The sequence below is a fragment of the Capra hircus genome, chromosome 29, assembly GCF_001704415.2.
Source record: "Capra hircus breed San Clemente chromosome 29, ASM170441v1, whole genome shotgun sequence".
NCBI lineage: Eukaryota > Metazoa > Chordata > Mammalia > Artiodactyla > Bovidae > Capra > Capra hircus.
Window position 1 is genome coordinate 23,360,406 of NC_030836.1, and position 26,341 is coordinate 23,386,746.

At 40.8% G+C, this 26,341-nt stretch overlaps 1 protein-coding gene across 2 annotated transcripts in view; it reads right to left on the reverse strand.

Annotated features, from left to right (window-relative positions):
• Positions 1 to 26,341, reverse strand: part of NELL1 (neural EGFL like 1) — a 1,021,410-nt gene that overhangs the window by 706,429 nt on the left and 288,640 nt on the right. For both annotated transcript variants that reach the window (XM_018043583.1, XM_018043582.1), the window contains exon 12: positions 11,720 to 11,848. In XM_018043583.1, the coding sequence (XP_017899072.1) occupies positions 11,720 to 11,848 (129 nt within the window). The remainder of the gene's footprint in view (positions 1 to 11,719; positions 11,849 to 26,341) is intronic.

The following is a 26,341-nucleotide window of genomic DNA, read 5'->3' on the forward strand; positions in this document are numbered from 1 at the left end:
AGGAGACACTGTGAAGTCTTAATATACTGCACAGTGAGTCAAAGGTGAAAGTACATCATTGGAAGATAATGTAAGGCCATCCTTGCAGGCTTGGCCCCTGGGTACCACCCAGCCCTTCTGATATATTCACCAAAGAGCAGAGCAGGGAAGATTCACCTGGGAAAATGCCAGACACTGGAACACTCAGCTCTCAGAAGGAAGTCATGGTCAAGAACCACATGGAACATGTCTGCAAGGATTTGGGGAAGACATCATGCTAGGCCAGACAAGCTCATCTCTTTGACATCAATGATGCTTTACTACCTCGGCACCCACTGTAGCCAAGTCTGAGACTCCACAAAGATACCAACTATGGGAGCAGTGTTGCCTAACTTGGCTCTCTGCCCTTAGCATCTCCCCAGCCAACGCTGCTTCCATGAAGCCATGAGACTGACTTTTGCTGACATTGCCAATTTGATAATGTCCTCCCCACCTCAGATCCTCCACTAAATTCTCTACACTGCTGTGGCCTACAGCAGTGATCTGTTTTTGACCATGCAACCTTACTGATAGTAATTAGAGGGCATTACCTTCTATACAAAAATGTAATAAAACATATGCATGTACTATTATACTAATATATGATGCACATTGTGTTTAATCACTCAGTCATGTCTGACTCTTTTAGACCCCATGGACTGTAGCCTGCCAGGCTCCTCTGTCCACGGGATTGTGCTGGCAAGAGTACTGGAGTAGGTCGCCATTTTCTCCTCCAGGGGATCTTACCAACCCAGGGATCAAACCTTCATTGTGGTTGGACTCTTTAGCTCTGAACCACCAGGGAAGCCATTCATTATGGCATTCATTCAGGGAAGCCAACATTATGAAACACAAAAGTAGAAATTTAAAGGATGAGATAAAAATAAAGTCCTAATTTTTCTTCCATATCCCAATGGATCCAATTTTTCACCTGCTGCTATGCCTGCATCCTACACAAATGTACATTGGCTTACAGGATACAACTCAAACTCTTTAGCATGCTTGCAATACTTTTCACCATCCAACCACCAGCCATATTTCAATTTTCATACAGATTTACACAGAGGAGATATACTATGGGTATTGGCTCAGCGCCTCAGCTAGGCAATGCAACATACATAATATGTTATGTTATGGAGGCTTAGAAGTCCCACAATCTGCCATTTATAAGCCTGAGATGCAGGGAAGCAGGCGGCATAATTCAGTCCAAGTCCAAAGACATGCACACCAGAAGATTGCTGTTATAATTCCTGGAATCTGAAGGCCTAAAACCAGGAGCTCTACTGTCTCGTGGCAGAAAAATGATGGATGTGCTAGCTCAAGAAAGGAAAGAAGGAATTTATCCTTCTTTCATTCTTTTGTTGCATCCAGGATCTCAACAAATGAGATAACTCCTGCCCATATTGGTAGGAGAATCAAAGGTTACTTTGTTCCAGAAAGACTCTCATAGACACATTCAGAAATAATGTTTTATCAGTTATTCAGTCTTTTAGGACAACCAAACTGACACTTAAAATTAACCATTACAATTAGATATACATTGTGTGTGGGTGGGTGTGAGTGTGAGAGAGAGTATTGTTATTATTTAGTCACTAAGTGGTGTCCAACTCTTTGTGACTCTATGCACTGTAGCCTGCGAGGCTCCTCTGTCGAAGGGACTTCCCAGACAAGAATACTGGAGTGGGTTGCCATGTCCTCCTCCAGGGGATCTTCCTGGCCCACGGATAGAACCCAGGTCTCTTGAGTCTCTTGCTTTGGCAGGTGGGTTCTTTACCACTAGAGCCACCTGGGAAGCCTGTGTGTGAGTATATCTCAACCATAAATACGGTTAGGGTTAGGATAGGATCAAGTTCCAATCTAAGCACTGTCAAAGATGAAAATATTTATTGTTACTATAATGAAAAATAATTATATAATTATAACATCATCAGTAAGTTACAATACAAAGCTAAATTACTCTTGCTTGTGTGCTCAGTTGGGTCCGACTCTCTGCAACCGTATGGACTGCAGCCCACCAGGCTCCTCTGTCCATGGAATTCTCCAGGCAAGAACACTGGAGTTGGTTGCCATTTCCTCCCCCAGGGGATCTTCTTGATCCAGGCAAGGATCAAACCCATGCCTCTTGCTTCTCCTGCACTGTCATTTGGATTCTTTAGTATTGTGCTATTACTATTATTATTGTTTTCATGATTCCAGTAGCCTTTGATATGCCAAGTATGTCATAAAACATATAGAAAGGTGTTTATTGTATGCTGAAGCCCCATAGTTGCCCATGGTTTACCAATCATCTCTCTTCTTAAAAATCTCTGAGCTCACTGGAAAGGCCCATCTTGGAAATCTTGCCCTGACATTACTGTAGTGTTTACAAAATATTGTCACATTCCACACCTTATTTAACCTGCACAAGCAGCCAGTACTATTTAAGACATGTTTAAAAGTCTTATTTGGACCATGAGAAAGTCAGACACAAAAGAACTGGGTGATTCTCCAAGATTACCCAGCTGGCTAGTGGCAGAACCGGGATCATTCAAGATCACCTTATTCTTAGTTCATATTCTTTCACTCTTTCACAGCCCTGTGAGTTGCCAAGAAAAAAATAAATGAGGTCAGGGAAAATGCTAAATAGCAGGGATATTTGAAGATAGCTGACTACCAAGGCAAATTCTCAGGCACAGACAACCCACTTACTTCTGCCAAGAGCTCACTCTACCACACACAGGAGAATTTTTTTTTTTTTTTAATATACTACATGAAATTTAAACGTTTGGGAATTTTCTTAATCAACATGCATCCTCTTTTAAGAATGCATTTACCTCTGGGAACATGATACAGATATCGATCATTTACAAATGTGTGTAAGCTTGTTCCATGAATGGCTTTCCTCCTAGCGTAAACCTCAGAACTGCAGCATGTGAGAATCTGCGAATTTTGTTCAGAAGGAAGAGGAAATGGGTGACGTTGGGACATGATGTATACGGGGCGGGGGGCGGGCATGGAGCAACAGCAGGTGGGGTGATACAGAGGAAGCCAGGGAAGTCTGGAGATAATGCAAAAAGAAAGCAGAAGCGAGATGGTTAAATCCTATCTATCTAGTTTCCAAGTGAGCAAGTTTTCATACAATCAAAAAGCCAGAGGCCCATTCAGGGAGATTCAGGGAATAAACAAAAAGAGGCATAAAGTTAATAGGGGAGTTTCTTTGTTTGTTTGCTTTTACTACCCATTGGAGAAGGAAATCGCAACCCACTCCAGTGTTCTTGCCTGGAGAATCCCAGGGATGGTGGAGCCTGGTGGGCTGCCATCTATGGGGTCGCACAGAGTCGGACTCGACTGAAGCAACTTAGTAGTAGCAGCAGCAGCAGCAACTGGGGCAGAAGTGATTGACCGAAACAGATTCTTTTTCTTCCCAGGAACACAGCTGCACATTTACCAGCCTCTCCTTCAGTTAGGTAAGGCCAATGAGTAAGTCTGAGACAAGTGGAACGTGACCAGCACTGGCCATAAAAACCTCCCAGTCGTCACCTTCCGTTTCCTTTCCCCGATCATGGCAGCCTTGGAAGCCACACTGCATGCAGCTGAGCCAAAGAGGGAAGGAGCCTGGGCTCTTGAATCAGTTTTAAGAAAAACCACCTGCCAACAAGGAGCATCCGTTTCAAAGCCTGTATGAATGGAAACAAAAGCTTCTATTTTGTTGAATCCCAGATGTTTCTTTCTATAAGCAGCTGACAAACACAAATTTTTTTAAATGATTCTCTTATCAAAATTAAGGGAGAGCTACAAGGGCTTCCAAGATGCCACTAGTTGTAAGCAGGCTCTGCCAACGCAGGAAACATAAGAGACATGGGTTCAGGAAGATCCCCTGGAGGAGGGCATGGCAACCCACTCCGATGTTCTTGCCTGGAGAATCCCATGGACAGAGGAGCCTGGTGGACTATAGTCCATAAGCTCACTAATAAGAGTTGAACACGACTGAAGCAACTTAGCACGCATGCCCAGTTTCTCTTGCCATGTGGTAAAGAAAGTCAATCTGTAACAAATAATGGCAGTGCAGTTACCATGGAATGAAGGGAGCAGACAGCACTGGAGCATTACATGAATGGGGTATTTGCAAAAAAAAAAAAAAAAAAGAGCAGACTCAGGCCCCAAAATCAGATTCTGTACTCTAAACAGTAGCCCTTAACTGACACTAACAAGACAAATCTGACAAGAAATAGCATCAAACACAGACAAGCATGAACCAGTAGGAGACTTTCGTTCATTCATTCTGCAAACAGCTTGGTGTATTTATCACACCCGGATTTATTTATTTATCAGCACTATCCTAGTGCTGGAGACACAGTGAATAAGATAAAATCCTGCCTTTCTACAACTTTTGTTCTAAAGGGAAAAGTCGGTTCATAACCTTTAAACCGGGAAACACAAGAAAGCAAAACAATTATAGATAATAAGTGTATAAGGAAAATAAAACAGATAAAATGAAAGTGGTATAGAGTAGCTGAGGGTAGTAACAGAGCTAATTCAGGGAGGGTGGTTATGTTAGGGGAAGCACACTGACTGAAACCGCCCACCCTGGCCAGGCACCATAGTAACCATTTGCATGAGTTGTTTTATGACAGGAGATCCTGATAAGGAATACGGAACTAATAAGCCACCACCAACCGGAAGAGTCGGAAAAGGTTGAAAGGAGACATCACGTGTTCATCCACTTCCCAAAATCCCTCTCACTAGCATTTATCTTGGCTGAGCGATGCGTGCGCCACCAGGAAAGACTCTGAATTAGAATGATTGGCCAAAGACCACCCGGAAACTAATCCCATCACCATAAAACCCGAGACTGCGAGCCACGCGGCAGAGCAGTTCTCCTGGGTTCTCTTACCCTATGCTCTCCACCCGGGTGCCCTTTCCCAGTAAAATCGCTTGCTTCGTCAGCGCATGTGTCTCCTCAGACAATTCATTTCCAAGTGTTAGACAAAAGCCCAGTTTCCGGCCCTGGAAGGGGTCCGCCTTCTTGCAACAGTTAGGAAAGACCTTTCTAAAGAGTGACATTTGAGCTACAACTTAAATGATCCATCAAAAACGGATTTGCAAAGATCTAGGTGAAGGACATCCAGGGCAAAGAAAGAACTATTGCAGAAGCCTACTGGAGAATATGAGTCCAAGTGTGGCGGGTAAAGAGAGAACACAGAACAGAGTGCTAAGAGACCAACACAGAGAGGCGGGCAGTATCCGTTCACACGGGGCCGTACACAGGACCAAGCCTGGACATTATTCTAAGATGTAGGGAAACTATCAGATGATTTTAAAGAGCAGATTGGCATCATATGACTTGTATATTTAAGAACTCACTCTGACTGATGCCTGAAGAATGGATTACGGGTGGGGCAAGAGTAGACACCATTGCAATCACCAACCATGAGATAAAGGAGGCTTGGACTAGAGTCGGAGCAAGACGTGGGTGAACGTGCAATTTATTTTGTAAGTAAAACTACCAAGACTTCCCAATGCAGTTGATGTTGGGAGTGAGGGCAACATAGAACTGACAATGACTTCTCCATCTAGTGACCTCAGCAACAGGGTGGATGGAAGTGCCATTAACTGAGACTGGGAGAAAAGTACATGGTCCTCTGTTCTCAGGACCCTGGGACTCAGGAGAGTTCTGTAGTACAATAGTTCAGCTACTTGATGAGCTACCATGGCTTCTATGTGCTAGCCTGGTAACTTAACACTTAGAACATTTTTATCGTGAAAAAAATTACTAAAAATTCCAACTATCTTATAAATGATCTTTTAAAACATGGTTATATTGAAAACAAAAAATAAAAACAAGTGCCACTTTAACCTCCAGTCCTGACCATTGCCCCAGCTGGTTTGACTAGGTCACCTTCCTCAGTAATAAGCTTAAAATTAAACTCTTGGTTCAACACAAATGCAATAGCCACGGCTTAGATTTGGGGTTTTTGTTCTTTTAATTAAAAAAAAAGTTATGGGGATGGGAGGGGTGGGTGTTGTTAAGAAGAGGCAAGAGTTTAAGTAGGTGGGAGAGCAAGAGTAGATGCTTTTGTAAATTAGCCTTGGGAATAAAGAAGCGGAGGCAAAAGAAAAAAAAAAAAGCCAGGCCCAGGAAGAAAGCGCAACTCTGTCTGCTGCTGGGATGAAAGTGACACATGGGTCATCACAAGCAGTGCAATGGCTAGAGATCTCTGTGTCTTGGGAAGGCTGGCAGGATAGGGTGGGGTTGGGGGCTGTTTACATATCTGGATACCAGAGGATCTCTCCATTAGTCATACAGGCTAAACTGGAAGGGAAAGGGGGATCCCTGAGGTATTCTTATCTCAAGCATTCTGAATCTCCAGAAATAAATGCAAGCAGGAGCTTAGAGTTAATGTTTTACAAACATGAATAATCCATAAGAGGCTTTTGATCCCTGTGCGGTCCACATCAAGACTTTAGGAGACAGAACCTCAGATCTGAGCATAAACTGGGCTTCACGGATTGCAAGGTTCATGCATTTTAGAAAATTTCAAAATAAGAGTTACCTGATTAATCCTTGGAGAATTAGCAGTAATAACTTAAGGATGCTCACCATTTTCACACATTCTCTTCATCAGGGACTCACAGAGGCTTGTTTCTATGGCAGTGTACACACACTAGCCTCTGCATCCAAAAAAATCTACCCTCGAGTTCTGCATTTTCTTTCTGCTTGAACTCTGACCTTCTGCCACTTTCCCAGCCTCTTAACACTATGGGGTCAGACCCTTTGTCTTCACCTTCAGTCATGCAAAAGACATTATAAATCACCTTGCTAAGCAGTTGCTGTAGCTTTGTGTGTGTGTGTGTGTGTGTGTGTGTGTGTGTGTGTTTTTACATGCAATCATTAAAGTGAAACCAATAAAATCATTTTGTTCCATGACATATTACCCTTCAACTCAGCTCTGCTGAGTTTTTACAAGGAAAGAAGGAAGGAAGGACTTCATCATTATTTCTATGCTGGGTACCTCACTGCTAACAATATTCTCCTGGCAGGACTGATATAACTTGGTCCCTCCATCTAAGAACGCTCTCCCCTGCTACCTTCCAATACTCCAAAAAGAGGTAGACATGAGAAGTCCACATTCTCAAAGTATTGGCCTCTACGAGCACACCCTCTTCCAAGAAAGATCCTCATAAACATTGATATAGGTTGATGACAATAACTGTTGCAATTCACTGAATCACCAGTAAAAACCAGACAATTTACTGAGTTTTTGACCTGCATTGTCTCATTATCATCTTAATTGGGAAATACAATTTCCCACATTGGAATTGGCTATAAAAAAGCAGCAATCTACTACTTGTGGTCTGTAAATATCTATTACCTGGTAGCAGAGCCAGGGAAGACTATTAATGATCTACACAGTTCGTACTTTTTCTAGTAACTCTCAATGCTTACTCTGTAGAAAATTACTTTCAGTCATGAACACTGAGTTGGAGGTACCCTTCTGAAACCACAAGATTTGGGTCAACTAACTCAGGCAGGTATACCAGTAGGCTTAGGCTAAGTTACACAAAGCTAACAGATAATTGCACCCTCCAAAGTATCAGTGATTTACAGTTATTTCTCATAAGGCCACGTGTCCATCACCTGTCCATTGTCACTAGTTCCAAGTCACCTTCGTGCTGAGACCACAGCTAAAGGAGAGATGCCACTCTAGAACATTGCCAGTTGATAAGAAAGAGGTGGAACCCTGTAACAGCTCTTTGAGCTTTTACTCTAAATGGTACAGATCTCACATACATTCAGATTTCATTAGATCAAGGAGGTAGCAGATATTTTTAATAAGCCCACATTGGAACAGGGTGGGGGATGGGGAGGTAGGGTGCAGCATAAGTCAAGGCATATGAGTTGTGAGTTGAATATTAACTTTACTTCATTTCTCTGAGTCTTTGTGTCCACGCTTACAAAATGGAGCTCATCTGATGAATGCTACCATTTTACTCAAAGATTCGCTGGAAGGCTCAAAGAGTATAATATATGTAAAAGGAGTTCAAGAAATGCAGAGCACTCTGTAAGTAGAAGGTATTATTTAATAGTAATTGTAGTACTTTCTATGCCCGGCGGATTTCATGATGTATATGTACTATATCGCTCTTTATTCTTCAACCTAACCCTTTACTACTTTTTTACTAAGAAAAGTATGAGACTCTATGTAGGTTTCAAATTCAACATCAGGAATAGACCCCAACTACTGTACTTTCCTCAAGATACTACCTCTAACTGAAGCTAGTGTACCAGAAACTATTTAAGACCAACCCATTGTCATCACAAAGATTTTAAAAAAAAAAAAAGTCACAGTAGACCAGATTTCATAAAACACAAGAAAACGACTACAGCGATTTTCAAAATGGGGAATGTTCCTGTTGGAGCCAGACGAGGCAAAAATGAAACAACCTCCTTTGAATTGTATCATAGCTGACAAGGGTTCTTATTACCTTCTATTGATTGGCCAGGAGTTCTGATGTCTCCTCAATGGCAGTTTCTAAGGCAATCTCTGCAGAGCAGGAAGAGCCCTTAATACACTATCTCTCTTCTACTACCCAAGGAAGTTAAGAAAACTGAAAGTCTTTTGTGATTCTTTTTCCACTGAAAGCCTGAATAGGCTCTTCAAGACAGTCTGGACAATGAGTGCAATATTTTGTTTTAATTTGCAAGCCAGTCTTGTTCATCATGATTTGTATAATATGGGTCATCTTCACTCCATTTACTCTGAGTAAAAAATAACTTGCCTGAAGCAGTTCATACATATCTACTCCTCTCTCTCTAGGCTATAGTGAGACGATGAACTCAGCCTCTGAGCGTCTCTGGTACCCAGCTGGCTGTGTGGTGAGCATCCCAGAGGATAATTCTGAAGACAGAAGCTGAGTAAATGGCCATACTGCATTTTGCCATACCAGAGTGTGGTATCCATGGCTTTCTATCCACCCAAAGCCACACATACCCTCCTCCTACAGCTACGACCATATTTAATTCAGGCAAAGAGCAAAGATCACTTAGTCTCAGGGCAAGTATAGCCTTATTCCAAATCCAGGGCTGGAACACAATTAGCGCAAGCCATTGTGCATTGAGACAACCATCTCATTGGCCTAGGGGTGGATAGCAGGTAACCCAGGTCTAAAAAATAAGACAGCAGAAGTCTTCTGCATGGGGAGAGCCAAAGGAGGCTATAAAGGACTTTCTAGGAGAACTTTCCTTAAACATAAAAAGACAGAACCTTACATAGAGAAGGTTTTTAACCACTGCCCATCTCTTCCTTGGGATGCTGGTAGAAGGACATCCCGCCTAGGGCTATGGCAGCCATCAAGCAGGCACAGGAAAATAATCCCAAAACCCAGGCGTGCTGAAGATGGTAGAATGGAAAGAGAGAAGGGTGTTTGCTCTAAATATTGATATTCACTCTACTTGGTTCTCTGTGCTTCCCATTCAATGTCCAGGATGCGATTGTTTTTTTCCCCTGATTTCCATTCTTAGACAGTATATAGGCTCTAATGTTTAGTCATTTTTTTTTCTTAGGTGTTATCCTTGAACTTGTGGAATGTTCCCATGATTACAGAGAACTGACTGAAGACTGAGAATATCACCATGTACCAAGGTAGTCCCATAGTATACACTGGCCCAATGCCCTGCACACACAATGAGCTGAGAAACATGTTCAAGAAAACAGGGATTTAGACCTAAAATTGCTCAACAGAATCAAAAGCATAAGGCCTCACACACAAAGTGAGTGAGTGATAGTCACTCAGCTGTGTCCAACTCTTTGTGACCCCGTGGACTGGAGCCCACCAGACCCCTCTGTCTATGGAATTCTCCAGGCAAGAGTATTGGAATGGGTTGCCATTTCCTTCTCCATCACACACAAAGGGTAGGCACAACATGGCACCTCATAAAACTGATTCTACATAACAAAAGTGAAGAGAGAATCAAAGAGTCCCAAATAGCATTTATGCCAGCTATTTCCTCCCAGGTTCTGCCAGGTCTCAACAGCTAAGGGGAGTCAGGAATGGTGTGTGCGCTGCTTCCAAAAGACAACCAAAATGTCTGCCAATGATAGAATCAGGATTCACATTATTTTGAGGTTCCTTCTATTATTTTTATAATTGTTGAGTCTATCCCACATATAGCAGAAGGTAAAAAACTAAATTTTTCAGACCATTACCTGGCTTGTGGGATTTTTTTCATGATGAATGGAGAAAATAATGTTCATATTTTATTTTTTTAAAGCTACATTCATTTTCTGACAAAAACACAAAATAGTGTAAGGTACAATACAAAAACAGTGCAAGGTACAATATAATAATAAATATTAATATGAAACATTGAATTAATAATCCTCTTTCTCAAAATTGACTAGTCTTGATAACATGATATTAAGGCTAGATGAAAAGTTGCATAGCTAAAGGGGCAACTTCATCCTCCCAAGTGACATGTCTCCCAAATCAAGTTAAGTAAGCAAAAGAAAAAGAACTGTAGAAAAAAGTGGGGGAAGAACTATTAGACTTATACTGTATTGCCAATGAGAACCAAAACGGTAATGAAGAAAATCTCCCATAAGAAATGGAAAACAGGATACACTAACAGTAATTAGACACATTTCCTTAACCACTGACAAGGTCTTTAGCAAGCCAAATGTTAAGCTAGAAGTCAACAACATAAAACAGCAGAATGGAAAGAAATTTACCATTATTGTCATCAATTGTCTTCACCTTGACAATACCTGATCTACTTGAGAACCAAAGCAGTAGAGTATAGTGACCAAGACATTGCAGCATTTATTCCAGTTGTGATATCCACATTCCTGAGTAACAGGTCCCTAAGGTTCAATATATAGTTAGTAAAGATGACAGGAGTACTTGGGTCCAACCAGGACAGAGAAACAGCCTAGCATCAATTTCCCTATAACAATTTCTCTAAACCAACAGGAGGAAGCCAGTGAGCACTGGAGAAATGGAAGGTCTTACATTTTAGGGCACTTCACATGTTTAAGTCCAGGGTCAGAAATAATTCCTGACCCTCTGGTATGTTAAAGGAACAGGAGTCTGCAATACTTGCCACCAGAGTACTGAGCATGGAAAGAGGGGTTCACATAAGACAGAGGAGTTGCTCTGCTTTGTAAAGGAGAAAAGGGGGTCATGGATCCTTGAGGCCACCAACCTACTATCATGACACTAATCCATGTGCCAAAGTTATGAGTCCATCCGTCACTGGGGCTTTTACAAGAGTTTGGGAATTATTAATAGCAACACATGACCTTGGCAGAGGAAGATGATGGCAATTGGGTAGAAGGTAGTATCAAAGCATTCCATTCAAAAGAGAATCCACTGCATAACATTTAACTGAAATCGAAGATGATGATCTTCCCAAATAAAGCAACATAAAATGAGGTATTTAGGATTTTGCTGGTGATTATTAAATGCAGTGACAGTAGAACATGGGATCTGATATGGCTCCATTGCTTTTGTTGCTTTCTGTGTTTCATAACTTCCTTCAAAAGTCTTGCTATTACATGCTACTAAGCAGCCTGGATAAGTCAGGAGAGGAGAGTATCTTAGGCAGTTGACAATTTCTTCTAGGATCCCACAGGACCAGAACCAAGGGAAAGCTTTCAATCTTCAGCAATATCTACCAGGAATACATTTCTCACAAGTTGATTTTATTAAATAGCTCACTTACCTTCACAGTAGGCAGAGTCTCCCTGGACAGAAATGTAACCATTCTTGCACTCACAAGTAGCTTTGGTATTCCAGTTTTTGCACTCTGAGTTTTCACCACATTTAGGTCCTTCAGCACAAAAGTTATGACCTAGAAGAAACAAATAAAATTTTACATCAGGAAAGAGGAGAATAAAAGACTTCCAAATAATAAAGCATGAAACATTGTTATTATATGTCAGCATACATGAGAATATGCCTTGGCAATATGCAAAGGTAAATTTGCATATCCATAAGGAGGAATAAAGAACTTTGGACCATCCTATACCTGAGAATTTTCTCTCCTAATTCACAAACTTGCTGAAGTTATTCCTTTTTGAAAGCTTTTATCCATGTTGATTCTGAATTTTCTTTCCACTACCTTCTTATGTGACTAGTCTTTTAAATGGTTTTCTTACAAAATTTATGATACATAGGAAATATATAAAATGAATATATATATGAATATATCAAATAAAATTAATACAAAAAGTATTATCAGTACCTATTTATTAAACATCCCCAAAGAAGCCCCTTCTCAGCCATCAGAGACAACTACCCTAACAATTGTGTTAATCACTCCCTTACATATTTCTACATGCTTTACCATACATAGGTATGTATTTCTAAATAATAGATTATTTAGTTTTGGCCATTTTGAACTTCACCTGTAATATCATACTGTATCATATCCTCTATGGTGTATGTTTTTTTTTTTTTCCTGTTCATTCATATTAATGCCTGTGGCTATCATTCATCAGTGGTATATAATATTTCATAGTATAAATATTCCACAATTTATCCATTATACTAAATATTGACTTTGACTTATTTGCAGGTTTTGAGTTATTAGCACAGCTATAAGAAACATTCGTGAACATGTTTCCTGAGGCATACTTTTTTAACCACATGTTTTACATTTCTTTGCCCAAGAGTCTTTCTTGAATCTAAAGCATTCCCTCAGGGATAGTTACTTTTCCTCTTAATATATTCTTCATAAATTCCTTTTAGTGAAGATAAATTTGACAGTAACTACATGACTGAGTGACTGAACTGAACTGAAATGAAGTGAAGTCACTCAGTAGTGCCCGACTCTTTGCGACCCCATGGACAGTAGCCTGCACCAAGCTCCTCCATCCATGGGATTTTCCAGGCAAGAGTACTGGAGTGGGTTGCCATTTCCTTCTCCAGCGAATCTTCCCGACCCAGGGATCGAACCCAGGTCTCCTGCATTGTAGCCAGACGCTTTACCCTCTGAGCCACCAGGGAGGTCCGGAATTGAACTGAACTGATGCTCAATTTCAATTTATCTAAATATGTCCTTTGACCACCCTCCTACTTGAAAAACAGCTTTACTAGGTACATATTTTGTCTCAACATTTTGAAGATATCCCATTGTTTATAGCTTCTGTTATAACTCTTGAGAAGTCAGTTGTTAGCCTAACAGTCATTCCTTAGAATGTGACAAACCTTTTCTCTTTGACTTTTAAGATCTATTTTATTTGGTTAGTTAAGTCGATGAGTTTTGTTTTGTTTCATATTCATTAACTTAAAGGTCTTTAGGTGTGAATTTATTTTTATTTGTTCTTCCTCGGATTCCTCGGGATTCTTAAATATAAAGACTGGTTAAACCTTTTATCAGTTTGGAAAATTCTCAAGCATTTTCTCTTCAAACATTCTCTCTTCACCATTGCCACTGAGTCTCTCTTTCTAGAATTATAATGAGATTACTATTCTTCTTTCTTAAGCTCTCCTCCATGTTACTTCTACTTGCCTTAATATTCCCATCTCTTTTTTCTATGCAGAATTCTGTTTAACTTCTAGATGTATCTTTCGGTCTCTTAATTCTCTCAAGTAGAGTCATATTCTCTCAGTCATCCACCTCATTTTTATTTTACTTGTATTTTCTTTTTATTTTATAAAATTCAATTTCTTTTTAAATCTCCTTGGCCAAATTTGTAGTCTCTCATTCTTTCCTCTTTTGATTTCTGCTTTTTAAAAACATATTAGACGTACATTTTACACATACAACTCCAACATCTTCAGTCTTCTGATTCTGGTTTGTTTCACTGAGTATCCTGCATGGTTACCATTTTGTGTTTTGAGTGATTCTTTTATGATTCTTTGTGAGCTCATGTTTTTTAGGATTTAATCTGCAGGAATTATTTGAGGTTTGGGCTTTGAAACTGTACTTCTTCAGAGAGGATCTGTGTTTGCTTTTGTCAGATGCCCAAGGGAACTATCAACCCACAATCACTTTAAACTACATTTTGCCTTGGGACATATGGATTGAGCCACACAGGTAGAATAAATTTAGATTCTAAGCTTTCAGGAATGCAAACTTTTCTCTGCCATACTCCCTATCTAGAGTCACGACTGACAGGCAAGTCTCCTCTTACAGAGCAGATTTTTCCTAGTCACCCACTGAGGAGATACCCTTCAAGATTCTTTACTTATGCAAGCCTCAGGCTTTTCCTCCTGTCTACCTAAACAGTAGTCCATTAGAAGCCAGATTCTACCACCAGGGATTAAAAATTGACCTCTGGGCAAATGCCAACCCCAGTGTGCTTACTTATCTCAATGGAATCAATCTTTTTTCTGGTCAGGTTTTTTTGTGTGTGTGTGTTTTTTTTCGTCCTACCTCTATTACCAATTCTACCTATCTCCCAACCCTCAAAAAATTTTATATATTATGCATTTTTAGGTTATACCCACCACAGGAATTGTGAAGTTCAAATGTAACAAGGTATATAAAAGGTGTTTTATCATTTTTAACTCATACATTTTAGCAGATAATAACTACACTGCTATATCACATACTGTACTCTCATAGAAAACAAGTGATCTTGGAGAAGAGATCTAATACATAATTCAGGGTCTTTACTAATAAACACAATAAGTCATTTTGCCTGTCTAGGTACATATACCAAGAAAGGACAACATCAGTGATTTTCACGCTATTCCTCAGTCTTGGGTACAGCTGAGTTGTTGGTCAGAGCTCAAGTCCTCCAGCCCTGATTCAAATAGAACAGCTTTGCTTTTATACTGTTGAAACAGTGATTATATGAACAACAGTTTCTGGTTTTAAAAAAATATAAAAAGCACTGAACTATATAAACTCGAAGTTTAACTCCTTTTGGTGATAACATTCTAGAATGTTCTTTTGAGACAGAATTTTAAACCAACATTCTTAGGATAAAAGATAATAACTCCTATTAAATAATAATATTCATGCACCTATATCTGGCATTACACTAAGATGTTTTAAATGGGGATAATAATATACCTTATTAATTTGTGTGGAACAAGTTAAATGGGTTAATTCATATAAAGCACTTAGAGCAAAGCTTGATACACACTAGGAGGTCACTAAATGTTAGCCTCTGTGATAAGAATGATAATGATTATGATAACAGTACTGCTGACAATGATGGCTAAAGTTCAAAACAACTTGATGATAACACTGCTATCCTGAGCTTCAAGATAAGAAAAGAGAAGCTCAAGCTCAAACTCATTAATATCTAGCTAATAAGTGGACATGCCAAGATTCTAAATTATGTCTGGGGAACTCCAAGGCCTATATAATTTGTTTTTTTATATATCCTCTCACATATAAAAATATTAAAAAAAAAAAGTGAAAGATGTAGACACTGCTTGTGACATTAGAAAGTGGATCCAAAGGCTGAGGGGAGCATAATATCATATCCAGCCTCACTATCTGACCTGTTAACTGGTGACTGCCTCAGTCAAAATCAGAGTAAAAACTTAACTTATTGAAAATGTGAAACCTCTGTCAGCCAAGAACACTTTTACAAGGACTTAAAAGGCTTATAATAACCATTAAAGTACTTGATGTTTCTGTTAGTAAAAGGACAGTTTTTGAGTATCATAGCTTTCTTTGCCAGAGGAAGTGCCTGGACTTCCCTCCCCACATCACAATTGATCAATAATTAAGTTGTCACATTTTCTTTTATTATAAAGTTTGACTCAATGTTATATGAACACCCTTTGTTGCATGACTTTTTTTTCTCTAGGATATGCAACTGTCCTTCACTTTCCACAAACATTTGATAGCCCAGAACAAAGCCCCTCAAACACTGTTGACTTTCCAATGCACATCTCTCTAGCAGGCATATGCCATGTCAATTCACAATGCAGAGAGTTGGGTCAAATGTATTTCAAAGACAATGAAGGGCCCATGAGACAGATTAATGGTATGGACAAATCCACTTTGTCTGGGCCTCACCATTGTATCAAAAAACATGTGTTGTTGTTCTTTTTTTTTTTTTTTTAATTAACTCAAGCCTTCATTCAAGCAGTATTTATTCAGTACATGCTTGCCTTTCTGCATGAGTGAACAATCACCTACTCAGTGCAAGACCCTGGTGTTTGAGACATTCCATGACCACAAGAGAGTTAGAAACTCTAAGGTGAGGTAAGCCAAACACAGAAGTAGTTAAGCAAGATGTGAGCAGTACAAACTATCATAGTGTTCCAGAGAAGAAGAAATCCCTTCTAGCTGATGCCAAACTTGACCTTTGACTCATCACAGGTAGAAACTTGTGCAAGACACAGGATCTGCAAGACACAGATTCCAGTGGGAGGAATGGGACTCCAACCCTTGAGGAAGAAGAGTAAGTTTGAAGAACCTCAAATAATCTGGCACGTTGTAATTAGAATGATTAACATTTATCAAGCACAAAATATATGCTAGATGCTCAGTAAAGTGTTTCAGATGCATTATTCCACTTAATTCTATCAACAATCCTATGAAACTGGAATTATAACCCTATTTCACGGATGTGGCACCAACTCAGAGAAGTTAGGACATGAGTGAAAGTACACAGAGCCACGATCCAGGTGTCACTGATGCTGGGGTTCTTAATCAAAAAGCAACAATTTTATAAGCATCCTATACTCCAAGGGATAAAAAAGATATTCCGTTTTGCATGCCTAGATTCAAGCAGATTACATTTTAGATTTCTTTTTCATACACACACACACACACACACACACACACACGCATGTACACAAGGCTGGGCAATTTAAAATATTCTTGTAAAATACTAACTCTAATCACTTCAACTTCTTTAAGTCAAGATCTATGTCTGACTCATTTCTTTCAACTCAAAGCTTTTCACACAAGGATAGCTGTCTGTGGAGAAGGATGGCTTATAGACGAATGCAAAAATTGACAGGTAGAAATACGGGTGGTTAAATTAATGAGTGAATGGAGATGTGGATGAATCTACAGTGGTATTTTAATGCCCCCTCTTGAGCAACTAGAAGGCTAATGGGACTAGTTTGCTAGTCACCATTTCTCTTTAAACATTTTTACTGAAGTACAATTTACATACCATAAAATTTACCTATTGTAAAGACAAACTGATGATTTTTAGTAAACTCACACAGTTATACAGTGAATCACCACAATCCAGTCTTAAAGCACTTTCATCACCCCAGCTGCTCATCTGCATTCTTCAAAACCACCCCAAGATAGCTGGCTGCCAAGTCATAAATCCTCAATCAACTCTCCACATTTCAACATCTTTCTAAAAGTTTAGTCTTTCCTGTCTGCTGTCTGAGAGGCATGGCATTTAACTTACAGACCTGTCGCTTCAGGATATCTGTCTTCAGTTGCCGCCTGTCTTTCTCTAGTCCTCTTACTAACTCTTGGTACAATATTTTCCTCAGCAGCTGGTTATCAATACAGATTGATGCATGAGATTCTTCAACGTCACCTTCTTTCTTTAATCAGTATCTTTTTCCCCCAGCATTAGAAGTTGTGGCCAGACTGCAGAATACACACACATATGCGTCCATACATACTCAATAGCCATGTTCTTTTACTTGAATATTTTAATAAATGAATCTGGAGTCTCTGTGGGCTTCCCTCATAGCTCAGTCAGTAAAGAATCTGCCTGCAATGCAGATGACCTGGTTTCAATTCCTGGATCAGGAAGATCCCCTGGAGAAGGAAATGTCAACCCACTCCAGCATTCTTGCCTGGAAAATCCCATGGACAGAGGAGCCTAGCAGGCTCTAGTCCATGGGGTCGCAAGAGTCAGATTCAACTTAATGACTAAATCACCACCAGAGTCTCTGTAATTATTATCCTATAATTGGAAGCACACGAAGCAACATCGTCTAAATGGCAGTGGTTCAAAGACAGAGAACACTTTTGTTATAAAAGTCGCTGTTTGTTGACTTTTTCCAATTTGTCAGGCACAACAACTCTAAAGATTAGTATTATTCTCACTTTATAGATTAGGAAAATGTGGTTGGGACTATCTTATCCAAGGTAACACAGCCAGGAAGTGGCAGAGTTATGATTTAACTCAAGTTCTTGTTAAGACCACTAAGAAAATTATTATTCTATGATTTAAAAACCTCGGAGCATAGACAACTACTAATGACTATTCTCTGATGCTGTTTGTAGATCTCTATGCCCAATAAAGTTTTCAAAGAGGCCCATTTAGGACCCAACTGCAGGTTTTGCCAATCTGTTCTCAAGAGAAATCGAAACAACGTCAATGTTTGTGCCCTGTCTCTTCTGGTCTCTGGTTAAGAACATTCACCTCCTCTAAGGAGCCTGGTGGGCTGCAGTCCATGGGGTCGCTAAGAGTCGGACACGACTGAGCGACTTCACTTTCACTTTTCACTTTCATGCATTGGAGAAGGAAATGGCAACCCACTCCAGTGTCCTTGCCTGGAGAATCCCAGGGACGAGGGAGCCTGGTGGGGAGCCATCTATGGGGTCACACAGAGTGTGACACAACTGAAGTGACTTAGAAGCAATAATAAAGGCTCCCACAGCCCTCTACAGACAGGAAGTGACACTGCCTTGTATACCTCACTTCACATATTTTACATCATTATAGCCACGGCCCACCTGACATTCAATTTGGATGACCTCAGAGTCGTCTCATGGCTCACTCAGCTGAAACTGCACTCTTGATCTTAAATCTGATATCCATGCTCTCCAAGTTCTCCGTATCAATCTGCAGCACTTTTATTCACTTAAACCATCTTTTTTTCCCCCCAAAGGAGTCATCTTTGTCCTCTCTCTTCAAATACTGCCCCTTCCCAAGTTCATTTTATTTCATGAATATCTCTGGAATCTCTTTTTTTCCTCCACTACACAGCAATAAGAAAAAAAAAAAAAAAAAAACCTACTCCGAACTATTTTTTCTCAAAAAGAAAGCACCTCATTTGCCTTCCTGCTCCCCTTTTTGCTTCTCTCTAATCCATTTTCCCCACAAACAAATCCTTTTAAAACATAGATTGGATCATGTCACTCATCCCCTTAAAAGTCTTCTCCCAAAGACTTTCCAATTTCTCAAGAAAAATGCAAAATTCTTAACTCTGATTTGAAATGACAAACAAGGCTCTCCTCTCCCTGTCATTCCCCTCCCCACCCCCCCCACCCCACCCCCGAGTTTATCAGCCTTTATTTGAATTCCTCTTGTACTCCAATCTCTTTCCTGATTCAGAGTCTTTGCAAGCTTGTCCCACCAACTCAGAACCTATGACACATCCCTGCCAGAATAATTTCTACTCAGTTGTCAAGTCCCAGCTTAAAGATCATCTATTCAGAGAAGGCTTTCTTGTCCCTCAAGTGTAAAGAAAATCCCATTACTCTCTCCTATACTACTCTCTTCTTGTTCATAGCAGGTAGCACAGTTACTAATTACATGTTCATTTCTGTGTTTATTTGTTGAATGTCTGTTTCCACATTAGAAGCTCACTGCTTCAAGGGAAAGGACCCTGCAAGTTTGTTCCCTTTGTGCCTAAGGCAATATCCAGCACACAATAAACACTCAGGAAATATTTGTAGAGTTGATGACTAAATCCTCCGTCTTCCAAAAGGAAAATTAGAAGAGTGCTTTAAAATGAATAAACCAAGACTCAAAGATGTTAATTACCTTCTTGTGGTCTTGCAGCTGGTAGGCAATGCCTAAAAGATATATATAGACTCCAATATGATTCTAATGCCCAGTCTCTCTCCACCACTCTACATGACATCCCAGCCATGATTTTACTCATTAAGGGACATTCAAGGAATGCTGACCTGACCCGGAGACCACTACTCCATCACTCAGCATTTTCTAGTCCATGACATGCCTTGAATCTTTCCAAAGGAACAAACCGTGTTTCTTTCTCCAGGATACAGTCCACCATTGCTTTGTTGCTTGGGGACTTAAAGTCAAGAGAGAAATAACACCACACAACAGAACACCATTCTTGGATGAGACACCAAAATATCCATTTGGAACTTATTTACACTTGAGTGGTGGAAATGAGCAGATGCTCAGAGGAAGACACACAATCTGCTGAAATGGAATTCCAGGTTTTACTCCAACCGCTTCCTTAATTTTAGTTCCTGGCAGAGATACCATTCATTTGTTTGACAAATATTAAGCCCCATGATGTGTGTCCAGCCACTGTCCTAGAAAACTGGGATAAAACGGAAATGCCATAAACAGCATAAACATTCCCTCATTCGTTTAACACTCTAGTCAGGATGGCTATTGTTGAGTATTGGGTTATGGGAGATGTTGTGATGGAGAGGAGCAAGGTGCTTCCAAAATGTTATCACACAGAGGGGCCCTAACGCAAGGTATCGAAAGGAGATTTGAGGGATGAGTGAGGTTGGCTGGACAAGGCACAGGATTTCCAAACACAGGAAGCAGCATGTGTCTACAACATGCTCAAAGAAACTGAAGAAGCATAAATGTTGAGGTCATATTTTCTCCTTTCATTGGGAGCCATCTTCAATTTGGACTCCCCTTCATGGCTCTGAATCTAGAGTTCTATTACCAGTGAAAGACCAATAACACTTATTTAAAAAAAAACAAAACAAAAAAACCTCTTTGGTTTCTTTAAATCCATTGGCTTAACTGCATATAAAACCCCTGCCCATCATAATGAAGGCCCCACACTGCCATTCTCCAGATCCCACTCTGTAACTTTTCAAATCACAGCAAACCTTCCACTCTTTCTGCTTTATCTAGGGCCAACGATGGATAAGCATCTGTATGATTTACTACTGTGATTTCTTCCACAGCAAGGACTGAATGGGTCACTACTCAAGAGCAGGATTTAGTTTCTCTAATATAAAGTCTGATTCCACATAGAGCATCACCACTTGCTCTCAATCATGTGCCCCTAATGTATCTGCAAGAAGGCAACCAGGTTACCTTTGAAATGATGGACGATCTGAAAACGCACCCCAGATTTCCCCACCCTAACTCAAATCCTAGAAAGCCAATACCCCTCACAGCACTGCTGCTTGCCCAACCCTGAACGTCACAGAGAGCAAAGGTACACTGAATACAATATATTCCAATGTACCTAGTTGGTATGGAAAGAGCTCCTCCCATGGACTGGCCCTAGAGGAGGTCTAAGGCCCAAAGGTTCTTTATGAGAACCAGATGCCCTAGTGAACTTTACAACCAACATACATGCCACAGAAGCTTGGGTGCTGCAGGGGTGAGGACACTCCTTCAGCTTCTATGAACAGAGGGTTGTGACATCATGGCAGAGGTTGTGACCTGCTAGAGACAGAGCTCTCTGGATTCTCATAGGTTCTTAGAAAGCTCATGGTTTTCGACAGTAGTCACACTTAAGGGTCTTCCAGTCCAAGGCAACTTGGCCTTAATTTCAAGCCTTCTCTCTGGGGTAAAGTGTCTCCTTCCCCAGACTCCTTGGGCCTGGATCCACTGCAGCACTTTTAAGAGAACAGAATTCATGGGCTCCCCGAGACTCTCTCCTCCAAATGCCCTGTATTCCCAGCCTCAGTAGTTGAAAATACAGACCTGGCTTTCCAGTGCCCACCATGGTCCATGGCTGCAGCGATTTTTCTATCAGTAGGCAGAGCACCTGGCCCATCTACAAACTGCCTGCTCCTCTATCTAGGCACTAGCTTACCTTCTCATTAAGTGCCTCTTTTCCAAGTCTCTTTTTATCTCCATTACACTGAAATCCTCTAAAACCCATTTCAATTACAAATTCACCTAAGATGAAGACAAAGACTAGACAAAAAGAAAATCATGCACCGCCAAGACTCTTTGGGAGGGTTTAATTGAAGGGCATAAAGCCTTAAATAGTACAAATAATCTCAACTAATTTCAGCCCAAGCCAGATGACAAGGCAAGTGAGCATGAATTAAAATTACAGATAAACACGTTGGGAACAGATGCGAAAAGAACTTTTTCTCCAACACTGAAAATCTTCAACATGCAGCAAAACCCTCCAGAGTCATTGGCAACATTCAAGGTACAATTAGAGCTGATTATGAAAGGAATAAAACCCTGAGGAGTGTGTCAAGAATTCTGGGGTGGGCCAAATGATTGTTGTGTTTTCCTGGAGCGATCCTGAGACTATATGGTCAAGTTGGCATTTTTTCCCCCCGTTAAGTGAGAACACCAGCAATTCACGAGCAATCTTTCTGCTGGGGCTACATCCATGCTTTCATTACTTCTTCCCAGGCAGAAGCATAGATGTTATTCCAGTACACACTCCCCCTTCTCCACCCTCGTGGCCTTACACTTAGGTAGATGGACTCCTGCTATAGCCATTGCCGCAAGGTAATGATGTTGCTGCTGCTGCTGCTGCTAAGTCACTTCAGTCATGTCCAACTCTTTGCAACCCCGTGAACTGCAGCCTACCAGGCTCCTCCATCCTTGGGATTTGCCAGGCAAGAGTACTGGAGTGGGGTGCCATTGCCTTTTTGGTAATGATGAGGATAAACAAATTTTATGCTGCTGGCACAAACTGGCCAGAGGCATCAGACAGAAACTACAGCAGTGATTGGAGCTGTTCTTGGTGGTGCTGCTGGTGACTAAGACCTTGGATCCCAGCAATTGCAAAGTGACTTCCCCCTGCCAACATCCATTACCTTGACTTTTTGTGTGCGTCTCCCTACTTGTCCTGCAGTTCTGTCCCTAAAAGCCTTCTGACTATACCAGGAGCCCTGTGGATTTAACTACATGTCAGCTGACTACTTCAATTTTTCTTTAAAGGGTAGAAAAATTATTTACAGTATTTGTCATGACCCAAGGTTTGAAGGCAATGGCACCTCACTCAAGTACTCTTGCCTGGAAAATCCCATGGATGGAGGAGCCTGGTGCACTGCAGTCCATGGGGTCGCTAAGAGTCAGACATGACTGAGCGACTTCACTTTCACACACTGGGGAAAGAAATGGCAACCCACTCCAGTGCTCTTGCCTGGAGAATCCCAGGGACGGTGGAGCCTGGTGGGCTGCCGTCTATGGGGTCGCACAGAGTCAGACACGACTGAAGCGACTTAGCAGCAGCAGCAGCAGCAGCAGCAGCAAGAGGTAAGGTGTCCATGCAACGAGTCCAGATATCAGTTCAGCTGATACAATGAACAATGTAAATCAGCCAGAGTCTGTTATTCTTAACTGTAAGGTCTTAGCTCTGATTTCCCCAAAGAGAAAAACTCCATACGAAACTATAGCCTCCTTGAACAGAAGTGAGGGGATGGGGAGAGCTGTATCATTACACTGTTATACAAAAAAATAGACATGACTCAGTTAAATAAAAAAAGCTTCATAATCAAGCCAACAAGTTATGTGTTGAGGAACCAAGTTATAAGTCCCCCGAATGAGTCTTAACACTGTTCCACAGATAAAAAAAGCCTTCAGCTGGTGCCAACTACAAACTGACACTTGCCATCCACCTCTACAAGAACTAAATCGTGCGCTCCTGCTACTGCTGACCTTCAACCCCCTCTGAAAGGAGTTCAGGGTGGACAGTAGAAATCAGGCATTCTGTGGCCTGGAAAGAACTGACGGGACAGGTCTCCAGATCATTAGATACTTTCAGGAGTCGATTAATGAGCCCAATTCTCATATCTCCTCATATCTAGAAAAGCACTAAAATCCTTCATGGTGACAACTGTTTCTCATGACTAGCAAACAGCTTCATGAGGCTAGCAGAAACCTTCTGGGAAAACATATGTGTTTTACTCCCCCTTCACCAAAATCATATACATAGTGACCTATCCACCCTGCCTCTTTGGAACAGTTTCTCAGAGCTATCTGAGGTGCTGTATTCTGGACTGCAGTCCTCACTTTGCCCCAAATAAAACTTAAATTGAAACATTTATGTTGCACATTTTTTAAAGTTGACATTGATACTAAAAATAATTTCATTCAATGTCACTGGCGTGAAAATGACAGGCTTATTCTAAATGGTATGGACATATCTTCATCCCTCCCTTTTCTCCTACAATTACAGAAACAATTCATAAAATGTGGTCATTAAAACAAGCATTATTTTTTAAAAGTTGGAGAGCTTTATGGATTTGATTTAATCAGTCAACTGAGGCTGCAGGCAGGAGGGTGGAGGGGGAAGGTCAGAAAGGAAAAGCACCCTCTCTGCCTTCTCAAATTTCAGTCCAAGCCTAATGAAAATAAACCTTGGAGAACTTCAATCCCCAAACAGGCATGAGAAAGGTTTTGACTCAGACTTCTGAGGAATGTTACTGAGCGGTGATTTCCCTCAGACTAATGACCTGACATTCCTAGTAAGACAGAGAGAGATGATAAATATGCTAATTGAAGGGCCTTCAGTGCAGGTTTTGAAAGAGGGCATAGCCACATCTGTGTCTGTAATCAATACCATCAGGAAAGCAGAAACCACACAGCTGAAATCACACCACACCAATGTGCTCAACCCTTAAATACCAATTTCAGGTCACGGGAGTCCCAGCTCTCTGCTTGCTTGCTACCTGCCAATCAAAAGACTCTTTCAATCCACAAAGGAAATGGAACAGCCCTTCCATATGCAGGATAGAAATGACTTTACATAGAAATTGAGTGTTTCTCACCTTTTCATTACTTTCTGCTTTTGAGAGGGGCAAGGAGGAGGGGGTAGACGAGAACTGAATAACATGCCTTCGAAGAGGCCCACCAGGCTTTCCTCGTCTTGTCAGAATCAAAATTGTCCAGCCACCCCCCACCACGCCATTTATCTTCCAAGACTCCGCACAGAAACAAGAACACAGAGGAAAAGGTAAAAGACAAGCAGAAGTCAAAGGGGAAAAATATTTCCCAGAGTATTTTGAGAGACCCTTAGGCTACTTCCAAGCATGCTCTTGGGAAATAGAAATTAAGAGACAGAGTAAGATTCAAGGACTCTTGAGCTCATCTGGATGAATTTTTGTTCATCATATAAATTTTATATTTTTATGAAAAAGAACACCCCACTGCCCAAATATCATTTTCTGACTGTCTAATGTGCAGAACAAGCCTAAGTATGTGGACAAGTGGATGAAATGTTCTGGGTTCCTCTCTTGTAAATGGGTCGATGGGAAAGGGGGTAATGGCAGTAAATGGTGCTGAAAAGGGCTTCAGTCAAAAATAATGCTTTTCTTATTCCAGGGTCTGAATTCTGAGATTGGCATAAGTAGAAGAATCCTAAGAGAATCCATATGCCCAAATGGTTTCACTCAACCTGCTCCCCAGAAAAAAGGCCTGCCCACCCTATCTTTTCTGAAGAAGTGCTCTGGTTCCTTTAAAACACAGACTTGTCAAGAGACATAAATAACTCCCTCACTCACAGACGCAGACATCTCCAAAAAAACAACGATCAGCTGCCAAATAAAGGAGCTGATAGTATTCTGGCTGAGAAGGAAGCAGGCGGGAGAAAGAAGAAAATCCTTAATTGTACAAACTGGCTCTAGCTATGATCTCATCTAGGAAGCCCTACTCCTGCCTCCCACTTTCCCTCAAAGCTGAGTCAGCTTTGGGAAAAAGCCATCGAGTCGCTAACAACGGGAGCCTTGAATGAGTCAGCTTTTCAATGAGATATCATCTCTCTCAGCATCTTCATTGGTTCAAAAAAAAAGTATCTGCTTTTCTGAGAAGTGTGAGCAAAGCAGCGGCACTTGTTCTATTGTAAATTAGGTCAGAGCAATGAAAATCTTCTTGACTTTCTGTGGGATAATCAATAAGCCTGTTCTAATGAAACCATAAATCAGAAAAGGATTTACATAAACTGAGTCCCACCTGGCACCTCAACAAATAGCAAGTGATGGATTTTGCATTAAATTGTAAGAGCTACCTAACAACCCAATCAGTTACCAATAAATGTATCTCTCTGCAATATCCAGTCAATCTTTAGTCTTTCTAAAGCATCTCAGCTGCAAATACACCTGTAGGCAAGAAAGCAGATAAATCAGAGGAGATCCTCTGATGGCACACTTGAGGTCTAACAGCCATTTGCGACTGTCCATGTATTAAGTTTTTCTGGAAATTTTACCAAAAGATAACTCTCTTATGACTAACCACAAAGAGAAATCTCAGTCTCAGCTGAAAACCTGCCATGATCAAACAGATACTTTTGTTTATCAGAAGGAACTAGAGGAGGGGTCAGCAAATGACGAGCTGCCACCTGTTTCTCAAAATAGAAATTTAATGAAACACAACCACTAAACTGGGTATTTACCTATTGCCTATGCTTCTCGGGTGGCTCAGCGGTAAAGAATCTACCTGCGGTGCAGGAGTCACGGGTTAAACCCCTGGGTCAGGAAGATCCCCTAGAAGAGAGCATGGCAACCCACTCCAGTATTCTTGCC